The 14,166-nt window shown below is 45.3% G+C and overlaps 1 protein-coding gene across 5 annotated transcripts in view; it reads left to right on the top strand.

Moving 5' to 3' along the window:
• The window catches only part of CPA6 (carboxypeptidase A6), an 825,999-nt gene that overhangs the window by 696,357 nt on the left and 115,476 nt on the right, over positions 1-14,166 (top strand). For all 5 annotated transcript variants that reach the window (XM_069220294.1, XM_069220296.1, XM_069220298.1 and 2 more), the window contains one exon: positions 12,397-12,501. In XM_069220294.1, coding sequence (XP_069076395.1) covers positions 12,397-12,501 — 105 coding nt within the window. The remainder of the gene's footprint in view (positions 1-12,396; positions 12,502-14,166) is intronic.

The following is a 14,166-nucleotide window of genomic DNA, read 5'->3' as shown; positions in this document are numbered from 1 at the left end:
TCTTTTAGGGCGGAGGGGCCACGCCCCCCCACCTTTTGCCCCTCATGAAGAGTGTCTGTCAAGCTGAACAAAGGTCAGCCTGACAGACACTCTCCATGTTCAGCTCAGGCAGCCAGGAGCAGACATGCGGGATTTGTGCACACTCCTGGCTGCCTGATCTGAACTTTGCTGGGCTGAGGAGGTCACAGCTCCTATGGGTGTGACCTCCTCGGCTCAGCAAAGGTGCCTCGAGGCCCTTCCCTGGGTGACGAGGAAAGCGTCACCAATTGACACTCTCCCTGGGTGCTTCAGGTTTAAGCCCAGGGCGAGTGTCAATCAGTGACACTTCGTCACAGAGTGCGGTGGGGTCAGCAGTCTCACTGACCCCATCCCACTCTGTGACGAGGCTGGGACTGCTGCATTCCCTCAGCCAATGAGGGAATGCAGCAGTCCCAACACTCCTGGGACCTGGAGGCTGAAGGTAAGTGTGTGTGTGTGTGTGTGTGTGTGATGTTTTAAATTGAATGTCTGGTGCGCGCGTGCATATTTGAGTGTTATGAGTGTTGTTAATGGATGTGCGTGCATGCGTGTGTGTGTGAAAGAATGAGTGTGTGCGATCTTTTAAAATGAATGTTTGGTGCGTGCGTGCATGTTTGAATGGTATGAGTGTTGTTAATGGATGTGCGTGCGTGTCTGTGTGTGAAAGAATGAGTGTGTGTGTGTGTGTGTGTGTGTGTGTGTCGCTCGCCCCCCTCCTTCCTAAAGCTACCGGCCGCCACTGTATGGTCGCCATCTCCATTCTAAATGTAATGCCATTAATCCTGTAATAAGGCTGTTATATTTCTCAATGTGTATAAACTATTTTTTCATTTGTATAGACAAGGGCCACCCTGATATTTCTTCTATATATGTCTATAAGGTGTTCTGACAAAATACTGATTTTTAAATATGGGCCAACCAAATTACTGTATCCGAAATATCAACATCCACAATATCATGAAGGAAAGTATTTATAGGTGAGTATACATTTGCAAAATTTTACTCTACATTTATGTACCTTGATGATATTTATATCTTCAAAGTACGGACATGTGCAGTTAAGAATACTAAATCTATAGTTAATTATATAGACTTGCCTTCCTGAAATTATGGAAGTCGATATTCTGGACACAATATTTTTGTAGGACGATATTTTATCACTCCAGATAATGACATACCTCTGTATATACCCAGGCGTCCCCCCCCAGTCATTGGGGGAGGGGTGCCCTTACTTGCGTCACGGGCTGGAGCCCTTCACATCCCCCATCGCGCAGGACCAGTGGCGGTGGTGGGAACAACAAAGAGGCTACATCAGACTGGAAGAGCGTCATCAGGAGGGGCTGGGGGCCCACTGAGAGACAATACTTATAGGGGGTGAGACCCTAGCCTCACCCTCCCTGCTTCCTGAACTCCAGAGGTGTCCGTTGTCATCCCAACCAGAAACATGCCAGCAAGCTTCCCACACCCATAAGTGTCCACGTTCTGGCTCATCTTGATGGTAGGTCCAAGAATTTGAAAGACATCCATGTCTTATACCGCAATTTTAAAGACGGATTCTGCATACCTTCTAGTGCCCCCCCACCCCGGTCCTTCCTAGGAATCAGCTTTCAGTTCTGTGACTACCGAAGATAGCATATGAAAAAATCATTCCATCCCCCCCTTACAAGGACTTGGTCTGTTCACCACTGGGTCTGGTCCCGAAGAGAGAGCCAGGTAAATGTTGTCTAATGCACAATCTTTCCTTCCCAGAAGGCACCTCGGTCAGTGATGGTTTAACCCGAGAACTTTGCACTGGGCGGTACACCACTTTGGATGAGGCCCTGGGCAAATTGCAGAAGCTAGGCAGAGGGGCCTTGAAGGTCAAAGCCGACAATGAATCGGCTTTCCGTCTCCTGCCACTTCACCCGGAAGACACTCACCTACTGGGGTTTACGTTTGAGGGGCAGTATTTCTTGGATGTTTGCATTCCCATGGGGTTCTCCATTTCATGCTCAGTTTTTTAGTCGTTTAGCAGGTTCCTAGAATAGGCAGTGAAGTATGTGGCAGCCATAGATGTGGTAGTGCACTATCTGGATGACTTTCTGTTTATGGAACCCTCAGTCTCCGTAGACTGCGAGAAGGCCCTGCTGGGCTTCCAACAGTTGGCCAGAGCCCTGGGGGTGCTGTTAGCAGCTGACAAGATAGAGGGCCCCTCTACACAGATAACATTTCTGGGCACCAAATTTACTCGGTGGCTGGCGTGTGCAGGCTTCCGGCAGACAAGGTCATGGCGCTCAAGTCATCCATTGAGATTTGTCTGGCAAGCAAGAAGGTCACTTTGCATCAGTTGCAAGTGTTAATTGGGCAATTGAATTTTGCATTCCACTATGGGGAGGTCCTTTTTGAAGAATATCGCTAGGGCTATGGCAGGCCTTCAGGCCAAGCATCACCACACCAGACTGTCCTCTGAGGTCAGGGAGGGCTTGAGGACCTGGAAGAGTATTCCAAATAACTTCAATGGCACCCTCTTATGGCAACAGCCGCCGCGGTCCAGAACTGAGCTGGCTCTGTTAACTGACGCGGCGGGCAGCATAGGTTTTGGGGCAATCTGTGGCACAAGATGGTGCATACAACATTGGCCAGAAGAAAGGGTGGTCTTCTTAGAGCTTTTCCCCATTATTGTAGCACTGCAGATCTTGGCCAACAGGAGGATAGTGTTCTGGTCAGGTCAGGTTCTGGTCATGTTGGTGGTCATGGCAATAAACAACCAGAGTGCGAAGTGCCCATTTGTATTACGCTTGCTTAAGGCCCTTGTCCATGGTTGCTTGACGCATAACATGTTCTTCTCAGCATAGCATGTCCTGGACATTGATAAAGCAGTGACTGACGCCTTGTCTCATTCCAAGTTGACAGAGTTCAGAGAACTTTGGCCGCAAGCGAACAAGACAATGTCAGTCTTCCCTCAGGAGTTATGGAAGCTTGGTGCCCCATCACCTCCGACCTGATCGCCGCATCCTTGGCACCTAAACCCAAATGAGTTGGCTTGGCAAATATACGACACCTCCTTTAATTCTCCTGTCACAGCGGAGCATTTTCTCCCTGAGGGCATCTTAAAGTTCCCAGTGAAGCAAAGAGAGGGTGGCAGGTCTCTGCACCTAGTACGAAGACAGCTGTCAGCAATTGCCATCTTTGCTGGGCTTGAAGGGGTGACGGACCTGACCAAAGATTCTAGGGTGAGGAGGTCTGTCACATGTTAGGAACGTATGACCCTCCTAAGGAAGATGCCAGGAGTCTAGTCGACACAGCGAGGCTAGCACGCATTGCAGGAGTATTGCAACAGATATGCCAATCTCCCTATGAACTTAGTCTGTGCCACCTCATCTACTCACTAGCCTATTTTGGGGCAATCAGGATTTCTGTTCTGAGCTAGTAGCATCCTCCAAGGCTGGGCAGGGATCGATCTGGCCAACATTATCCTGCCCGATAGTTGTCTTTGTGTGAAGATCTGGAGATCTAAAACGGACCTGTGAGGAAAAGACATGTGGGTGTGTCTAAGTCCAGCCATGGGAGACCCCTACTGTCCGGTGATGCTGGCCAGGGAGTTCCGCTGGGTGGGACACAAGGTGGTGTTCCAATTTGTTAATACACATGGATGAGTCCCCACTCACCCACTTCTAGGTTACACAGGTATGTAAACGCGCCATGGCTCTTATGGGTGTCAAGGCTTCAGGGTTTAGTTCTCACTCCTTCCGCATCGCAGGACCGGCAGCAGTGGCAGGAACAACGAAGAGGCTATGTCGGACTGGAAGCACGTTATCAGGAGGCACTGGGGGCCCCACCATGAGACAATACTTATAGGGGGCAACCCTGGCCTCGCCCTCCTTGCCCCCTGATCTCCAGAGGTGTCCGTCATCAGACCCACCAGAAACAGATCCCACCCACCCATCCCCAAGGGCTGGAAATAGCAGGGAATACTCTGAATATGGACACTTGGCTGGACTGACCCCTGAGTGGGGTGTGATTGTGTGGGCAATGGGCTGGCGAGAGAGGGTGTCTGACCTGTTGGTGGCCCTGAAGTATCTTACCCTGCCCTAGATGCCTGGTTGGAGCTTTGGGGGCTACACCTGTGTTCGGGTACCCCGGCGGGCCAGTGCGCTATGTGGTGCCCTGGGATTTGATGCGAGCACCCTTCTGGATTGGAGGGATGCCAAAAGTTGTTGTGCCAGTGGCTTTATGGTGATGTCTTCTGCTGCTTTACTTAAATGCCCGGGTGGTGGCGCGTGTTGGGGCCTGCCGGCACAATGCGCACTGCAGCCTTAGTGGCAAGAGACTGTCTCCACGACAGCTGTAACCAAATAGACTCCCTCCTGTCCTTGTAAACATTTTGTAAAATGCTTGAAGCCATATTTTTCATATCTTTGATACCTTAAGTGTTTGTCTGTCGAATTCTGCTGTCCCTTGTGGGTGGTCTTTGGGGCGATTCATTACAAGTGGCATACGCTAATATGCTATTTGATGTTTTAATGTGTTTCACTGGAATTAAAGGACTACGCATAGGTGATCTACATACCTTAAGTTGTCACGAATCTTCTCTTAAAAAGGGGGTGAGTTGCACGTGGTGCTCACACTATAGGTATGATATTAAATTAACAGACATTTTCCTTTTATTGCTGTGTTATTTGCCATGCTCATTCTGGTTACCTGCATAGACTGTGTCACATTCAGTCACTATTTTTTCTCAATATTCTATGTGTGTCTTATACGTAGCAATAATTCCTGTGACCTATAACAAGTACAAAAACAAGGTATACACAGTTCCACAACGTAAGTATAATCAGGAAAACCACATTGGGTCCTGATCTAAGGAAAAGATCGTAAAAAAGAGAGAAGAAAGAAGAAAGAAAGCCAGGTCCCTGGAAAATTAATTATTTTGGAACAAGAGCCCTCACTCACCAAAGGTGACATGCTTCATCCTCGGGCTTTGCTCCACGTCAGGCCGGCGCTGCAATGCCTGACGGGCCCCTCAAGGGGGGCTCTTTGCCGGAGATCTTTTGAGATATATGCCCGGTTTAGAAAGAATAGGGTATAGGATTGGAAAAATTCTATTTAAAAATAACTAGAGGTTAGGCAAATTTTATTAAATAATCCAATCCTATTCCAGGAACACCGAGACGGGGCAGGTGATGCCGCAAACTTCGGACAGGTCCCAACTCAGTAGGACCTCCGTTACTTGGTGCTTTACCTGATGCGGCCCATCCCCTAGTATGAGGAGGGTCCCTGCATTGTACTAATATTCCTTATTATAGGTTATATTTACACATAGGATTAGGTAGTTTAGGTCCTGAAGAATCGCGTTAGATCCATAGGACATCAATAGCGAGAAACATGTTGACCTTCTGGTGAATCGTACAGGGGATCCTGTGCGTACAATTCCTAACCTCAAATTGAGTGAGGAAGTGAATAATATTTTGGGGAGCATAGACCTTGTTCTTTTCTCTCCCCGCTCTTTGGTTTTAATCATGACAGTGGTTGGATTATTTAATAAAATTTGCCTAACCTCTAGTTATTTTTAAATAGAATTTTTCCAATCCTATACCCTATTCTTTCTAAACCGGGCATATATCTCAAAAGATCTCCGGCAAAGAGCCCCCCTTGAGGGGCCCGTCAGGCATTGCAGCGCCGGCCTGACGTGGAGCAAAGCCCGAGGATGAAGCATGTCACCTTTGGTGAGTGAGGGCTCTTGTTCCAAAATAATTAATTTTCCAGGGACCTGGCTTTCTTTCTTCTTTCTTCTCTCTTTTTTACGATCTTTTCCTTAGATCAGGACCCAATGTGGTTTTCCTGATTATACTTACGTTGTGGAACTGTGTATACCTTGTTTTTGTACATGTATTGGGAGGTCTATACACAGGACCAGGATTTTTCTATCCAAATCTCCCTTTTTCCAAACCCCTCTTTTAGTTGGTTTTTAACCTATAACAAGTAACCTGTTATCTAAAATATTCTGCCACTCACTGTGTCGTAGATGCACTACATAAAACTGCAAATGAATAAATAAAATAAAATGCTCCTCTCCATCCCCATAAGGTCTAAAATCTCTACCAAAAAATGTTGCATCGCTGGTAGCATACAAAGGTAGTATTCGTATATACCGTAAGACAGAATGCCAGCTCGAAGAAAAACTGTATTACATGGACTTTAAAGATGAACATGCAACAAGGGTCCAGGATTAACAAAGTTAAAGAGATGATGAAGGCGTCTTTCACGATGAAAATGTCAATGGAAGGGGTTGTAACCATCTCCTATTACTCAGAATAAACCACCCCATTTGCAGTGTTTATGAGTCACTGAAAGGAACTGTACCGGCCTAAAACTGCAGAACTTTACGAAGAGGACTGTTTTGTGTAATGTGGTTAGAATGAATGCAACACTGGTACATTTTGGATATAGGGTGGTGCACTTCATCTACACAGGTCTGTAGTGTCCATATACTACGGTGCAGTCTTGTCACACCGTGGGATTGTTAATGTGTGCTGTGACATAATGTCTGCATTTTGTGATGTATACTGTGGTGCCGAAGGTGTATCCTGTGGTGCGATTTCTGCATACTGTAGTGCATTTCTAAATTCAATAGCTCCTCCTACATGGTACAGTTTGTGTACACTGTGATGTGGTTTGTTCAGTTTGAGATTACTCTGAAGCAGAGACTGTACATCGCTACACTTTGTGTATGTTGTGGTTCACGTTTTGTTATTTATGATGCAGGTTGTGGTAACTGAGTAAACAGTCAACAATTCTATGTCAGGACCGGAGGCTCCGATTATGCTTTCTCTTTTTTTACTGACTTAAACAGCAGTCAATGAAATACAAGTAACAGAAAAAACTACAATACCCAGGACATCCAATATCCTGTCACATGGTCCAATCAGCATCCATTTCCTTAGCTATAAGTCCTTTGACCTATGTAGTCACTCCCTCTTTCTTTGCTGCTTCGCAGCAGATAAGTACATGTTTATTTTTTCTCCAACATATCGATGATTTGAATGCTATTTTATTGTGTATTGCTGTTATTCAAGCGTTGCGATTCAGCGCGCTTTTATTGTTATTAATTTTAGCGCTTTCGCGCTTTGATTTATTGCCGTTTTTCACAGATTTAGTTGCCCGTCTTTATTGTGGAGCGGGAGCGGGAGCTGACTGCCCTCGGGGCGGTCTTTCTTCTATTTTTAGCGCGCACACGCGCACGCACGCATAAGAGACGATTTCCTTTCGTTTTTTTCGAAATCGATCGGCTCGAGTGTGTTGTGTGCTCGTCTGAGCCTCCCTGTTTACAAGATAGGTTGCTCCCTGACACCCAGCAGAAGGAAATCTGACTGGGTTGTAAAGTTTAAACAGGTTATTGCCTAGAGTGCCCTTCAGGTTGCTCCCTCCACACTTTAATTCAAGGGCTCTTTGAACTGTTTCCTGACCTGAACCTGGGGTTTTTGCACTCCCCCACTTGGTATCTTCATTTAAACAGATTATACATATTTCTCCTCATAAGATATTACTGCAATTTTGCATCATGTCCCAATGGGAAGAACAAGAAACTGAATACTACCCAGAGGAACTGGGCAATCAACTTGAGGTTGATCTGGTGGAAGCCCTTGATATCAGGGTCCAACAATCAGTCAATGATGCTATAGTGAGAGCTTTAGGCCCATTCTCTGGGCAAATATTTGATATCGCTCGATCACAAGTCTGGCCTCAGGGACAGCAGGAACCAAAAAAGGTAAAAGACAAAGCAAAAAATCTGGAACCCGGTGCAGAGGTCAGCACTATCCATGCGGATGCTTTTGAAAAACTGCGGAAAAATCGCAGTGGTGAACATAATTATAGTTCGAAAAAAGGATCTCCCATTTCTACCTCCTCCTCTGATAAAACCTCTTCCTCTGACAACTCAGATGACTCTGATGTTCCAGTTCCGAGTAAGAAAAGTAAGAAAATGCCCCCTCCGTCCCAAGTCCTAGATTTTGACCCTACAGAAATTATTCATCCCAGATCTTCTAATTGGCTCCCTCCTCCCGAAGTAGCACAATATGTCCAAACCAACTTGCGTAAGAGTTTTGATAAAGAGGTTAGATCACGTCTGAAAGCGGAATGCCCCAGACCTGATCTGGAGGGTAAAGTTTCTGAGACCCCAGAGATAGACCCCACCATGGTCACTTTTATGAAGAAGTACGCTAAGGATCCTAAAAAAGGTTTAGACCGTTCATGGCGTAGCTGCCAGGACAAACTACTAGACCTTTCCGGTCCCTTAACCAAGATCCGCGAAATGGCATATGTAGCCAAGGAATCTGGTACCCCGGTGGACACCGATGTTCTTATCAGGTGGGCACAAAGGGCTGTGTGTCTATTAGGAAATTCTAACTGTGCCATTTCAGCAGAACGAAGGAAATCAGTGCTTATGCGCATTGACCCCAAGTTATCGGATCTTGCGTCCTCAGAGGCAGGACCTTCAGCTGAAGGTCTACTATTTGGTTCCTCATTTATCAAGGACTTAGCCAAGTTCTGCTCCACCTTCTCTTCTCTTGACAAAGCACAAATGTCACTCAAGAAGGTTTTCAAACGAGGCCTTTTTGGCAGGGCCGGTCGTTTCGGAGGACATATGTCCGGCCGTAGTTCCTTTAGCAGTCCCCAAAACTACTATCCTAGAGGCAGAGGTGGTTGGTACGGAGATCAGGACTCCACCTTCTAACCCACAAGACACAGAGGGGGTCGCCCCCGCTTCCGCAGAGGTCACCGCAGGGGACAACAAGGAGCCATCCAAGACTCAAGTTTCTCAGGTGAGCATTATTCATTTTTCTCAGGTCAAACTTGGGGGCAGAATTGCATCTTGTTTAATAAATTGGAAACGGATATCCAGAGATCCGTGGATTCTTCAAACAGTAGAAGGATTTCGTCTAGAGTTTGTCAGTACCCCCAAACAACTCTCTCCCCCCTTACAAATGTGTTTTTCCCAAACAAATCAAGATTTTATAGACAATGAAGTACAGGCTCTCTTAGACAAAGGAGCCGTACAATTTGCTTCCCCTCATCCTTTCGGTTTCCTCAGTCCTATTTTTGTTGTAGACAAAAAGGGAGGAGGTCACCGTCTAGTCTTGAACCTAAATGATTTCAACCAGTGGATCCTGTACAGGCATTTCAAGATGGAGGGTATTCACATGTTAAGAGACATCCTGTTAGAAGGGGATTGGATGGTGCGTCTGGATCTAAAAGATGCCTATTTATCAATTCCAATATTTCCTCCACACCGGAGGTTTCAACAATTTCTATGGAGGGATCAATGTCTAGAATTCCTAGCACCCCAATTCGGCCCATCGTCAGCCCCTTGGTGCTTCACGAAGTTACTGAGACCAGTGATGGAATTTCTCAGAACCAAAGGGATCAGATTGATTATATATCTAGACGATATTCTACTGATGGCTCAGTCTCCTCAAGTCCTAATCTCGCACTTGGATTGGACCATCAGTCTCCTACAAGATTTAGGTTTCCTGATCAATGTACAGAAGTCATTGTTGAAACCTTCTCAGATTGTAGAGTTTCTGGGTTCCCAGATAAATTCCACTTTATGCCAACTTCTTCTTCCCTCTCAGAAGATACGTAACATCAAGAGGGAATTGAGGTCAGTACTGACATACCAGACCATTTCATTGAGGACCATAGCCAGGATAGTGGGCTTATTAGCTTCATCTATTCAGGCGATTTTTCCTGCACCCCTACATTACCGAGCACTTCAAAGGCTCAAGATCAGACACTTACAAGAGGGTCTGAGTTACTCAGAACTAATACCACTGACTTCCGAAGTAAGATCGGAAATTCAATGGTGGCTTCATCACATGGAGGCAGGGAATGGCAGAGCGATATTTGGCTCTCGCCCGGAAGTAGTGATAAAATCCGATGCCAGCAGATGGGGTTGGGGAGCTCGCTGCAACTCCCTAGTGATGGAGGGGCAGATGGTCAGAATGGGAACAATCCCTTCACATCAATTGTTTGGAGCTTCTAGCGGGCTCATTTGCTATAAAGAGCCTCTCCCCTCAGAAGACAGATTGTTGCATACTATTACGGATGGACAATATATCAGCAGTAAGGTATGTCAACAAGTTAGGGGGCACGAAGTCCAGGATTCTGGCGGAGATTGCCAAGGATTTCTGGCATTTTTGTCTAAAGCAGCGTTTAGTGGTCATAGCGGAATATCTACCGGGAGACCTGAATGTCATAGCAGACTGGAACTCCAGATACCTATCAGACTCCAGCGATTGGAAGTTGGATCCTCTGATTTTTGCCCAGATAGTACAAGAATGGGGCAATTGCGAAGTGGACCTTTTTGCCTCTCGTCTCAATTGCCAGATTCAAAATTTTTACAGTTGCCGCCCAGACCCTTATGCTCTAAAGACAGATGCTTTTCTTCAGGACTGGTCCCAGATTCGGGGTTATGCCTTTCCTCCTTTTCTGATGATTGCCAGAGTTCTGGCTCAAGTGCAGAGACAAAAGACAGAGATTGTTCTGGTGACTCCGTTCTGGAGAGCACAGCCTTGGTTCCCCAGTGCTCTACATTTAGCTTGTGCCTCTCCTCTTCTGATTCCGCTTCGTCCGAATCTGCTTTTGAGTCCAGAAGACCTTGAACATCCTCTGATCTTGTCAGGGAAGCTAACACTTCTAGTCTGGTTAATTTCAGGTCGAGATGGAATACCCCAGATGTTTCGCAACAAGCTGCGGAATTCATTAATCAGGCCTGGGCCAGTAGTACCCATAAGAGATATGATTCAGCCTGGCGCAGATGGTCTAGTTGGTGTGATGGAAGGGGTGCCAATCCAGTGGAAGCACATATTGGCTTGATTGTTAATTTTCTAGCAGAACTAGCCAGCTCCGGTTTGGCTTATCGGACGGTCAATAATTTTAGATCTGCCATTTCAGCAGGACATTCGTAGGTAGAAGGCAAGCCCATTGGAGAGCATCCATTAATTTGCAAGCTTTTGAGGGGTATACGTCTTTCTAAACCACCTCAGGCAAAATATACTGTTTTATGGGATGTTAATATTATATTAAAATTCCTTGATTCATGGCCTGCCAACAGATATTTGTCTCGCAAACAGCTTTCAGCTAAGCTCACTATGCTTTTATGCCTTGTCTCTTGTAAAAGAGTATCGGATGTCAGGGCTTTAGATTTAGCAGGTAGAACCTTTTCACCAGAAGGAGTCTCCTTTTCGGTGACAAGAAGAACCAAAACGAATTGCAGGTCAGTATCTTCTCCGGTTCATAAGGAAAATTCAAAATTATGTGTGGTTCAATGTTTGAAGGATTATGAAATTGTCACAGAAGAATTTCGACAGAATTCTAAGGGTCAATTGTTAATTGCCTTGCAAAAACCTTTTAAACCAGTATCATCAGCTACCTTAGCTAGATGGATGAGATGGTTGATGAATGAAGCAGGTATTGATACCTCGGTATTTGGGGCCCATTCTGCTAGAGGCGCTATGGCTTCAAAATCCTTTGCCTTAGGTTCTAGGTTAGAGGATATAATGAAAGCTGCAGATTGGTCTTCAGAAAATACTTTTCGAAAATGTTATCATAAACCTGTATTGGATGTAGCCAGTGTGGTGATGGAACAGCTTTAAACGAGCATAATCGGAGCCTCCGGTCCTGACATAGAACAAAAATAATTCTAGCTATCGCGTCAAGAATTTTCAATTCTATTAAGGACACGGAGGCGAGGATTATCCCTCCCTGATTGTATTTATACAATATTTATACAATATTATCATTTAGTATTTATTTCTGATGTGATATTGTTATTTAACCCTCCCATTATTTGCAATTATAAAGTTGGAGATACATATATTTTATGAGATATTATCTACCTGTTTATTGTTACAGCTTCTGATCAGAAGAACGCCTGAAGATCGTAACTTCAAGGGAAGTTTGAGATATATGTTTTACCGGTTGTTTCTCCGGCATGGAGTCTCCAAGTTTCAGTTCTTCAGTATGGAGAAGAGGCTATGACTCCGGATTCAGGATGGCGTAAGAAGTTTGCATTTTCAAGTTGACATTATCTGTTTGAACAAACAGGTCAAAGGACTTATAGCTAAGGAAATGGATTCTGATTGGACCATGTGACAGGATACTGGGTGTCCTGGGTATTGTAGTTTTTTCTGTTACTTGTATTTCATTGGCTGCTGTTTAAGTCAGTAAAGAAAGAGAAAGCATAATCCTCGCCTCCGTGTCCTTAATAGAATTGAAAATTCTTGACGCGATAGCTAGAAATGTTTTATTGTCGGTGTGCTATTGAGTAACGAGTAGAACAATTATTTCTAAGGATGTGTTAATTGAGTATGTATTCACGACAACTGATATGTTTTTCAGCTGGGAAGTAAAACTCGGACAAACAAAAAAGCTGTTTGGATCGACTGTGGAATCCACGCGCGAGAATGGATAGGCCCCGCATTTTGCCAGTGGTTTGTAAAAGAGGTAAGTGGCGTTTGGATGTTTATTTGAATTATTAACTAAAAGTACATTAGTGTGTACGCTGAGCGGTGTGTACTGCAGCGGGGAGCTCCCGCCAACAGAGCACATGATGCTGGATCGGCGGGACACATTTGCATCGGTCATGAGCCTTCTTTCTGCCGCTTGGTAATCCCACACCGGATTACAGTGCCAGCCAAAGTAAGGACAAAACTAGCAAACATTAGATTCGACGAGCCGCTCCTGGTTTTATTCTGGGTGACTGTCGTGGCTGCTATAGGGAGTATCACCAACACGGACTAGTAGGCCACCGCCCCTCTGCCCACCAAAGTAATTATTTATGTATCGATTTACATGATTTTGTATAAAATGAACCAAGCCTCATTACAAGTAGAGACTGTGTACATCAGGGACCTGATTACGGTTCAGGTGGAGCAGTATCCTGGGTGTTGCTGCACCTGGATTTCCAGGGTGCAGGGAGCACCATAGCCAATTTCACCAGCTGGTAATTCAGTTCTGGTAAAATCACATGCAGCTTTGCTTGTAACAGCAGCCAAGCTTTGTCCGCTGCTCCATTCTGACGTTTTAGGTTTTGCCTCCTCAGCACTTGCACTGTGCTTGTGAAAATCTTTGTATTCAATATAAATCTTAAGAGGGGCTTACATCCCGCCCTTGCTTTTCATTGGTCCCTCTGCTTACCACTTACTTTTTCTCCATTTCTATTGGCTGTAGCATACTATTTCCTGCATTTTTTTTAAAGAAGATTTATAGAGCGAATGGCTTCCCGAAGGCCTGCCAGTGTTAAGTACGGATTTTCAGAATATAGTATGAAGGTTAAGCTCTAAACAGCCAGGTTATAAGCAATCAACGGAAGGAAAGCTCATGGCTGGTCAGCCGGAGACAGAGAGGTAATGAATTCCATAATTTGCTTCCTAAATAGGCCATAGAGCTTCCGCCCCATCTGGCCTTTTTTTACAAGTGGAGGTCTAACTAGTGCAGCCGACGAAGATCCGAGCTGCATAGAAGGCGTGTAGAAGGAGGCTAAAGGCCTTAACAAAGAAGGACCTCTATTATGTAGGGACCTATGGGTATAGCACAGGGCTCTGAACTTTATGCGCTGTGCCACGGGAAGCTAGTGAAGAGAGGAAATAGCCTCTTTAGCAGACATATGTCTAGGTATGTCTAGAAGGAGCTGAGCAGAACCACCTGCAGTTTCCTACTTACATATTTTGGAGAGCCGAGGTACAGTGCATTACTATAATGAAGATGGGAATAATAAGGGCCTGAACAATAAGTCTTTTAGCTACAAACGGAAGAATTCTAAAGACTTTCCTCAACAATCTCAGCACACTGAAACAGGATGCATAGATATTTTTTACGTGCTAATCTATTGTGAGCCGAGGGTCTAGCCAGAAACCTAGGCTCTTGATATTCTCTTTAGGGGGAGGCAAATTCCTTAAGGGGTCCAAGATGGAAGAATAGAGCCCCAAATGGGGACGATGTCCTAATACCATTATTTCAGTTTTATCTTCATTAAGCTTCAGCTTGCATTACGACATCCATCTGGTCACTGCCTGAAGGCAGGGTATGAGTGCAGAGCAATTAGTGCCTGGATTGGTGGAGAATGAAAACACCAGCTGAGTGTAATCTGCATACGACACAATTGAAAGA

The sequence above is a fragment of the Pleurodeles waltl genome, chromosome 2_2 (genome assembly GCF_031143425.1).
Source record: "Pleurodeles waltl isolate 20211129_DDA chromosome 2_2, aPleWal1.hap1.20221129, whole genome shotgun sequence".
Classification (NCBI taxonomy): Eukaryota; Metazoa; Chordata; class Amphibia; order Caudata; family Salamandridae; genus Pleurodeles; species Pleurodeles waltl.
This window is presented reverse-complemented; position numbering and strand designations above follow the sequence as displayed.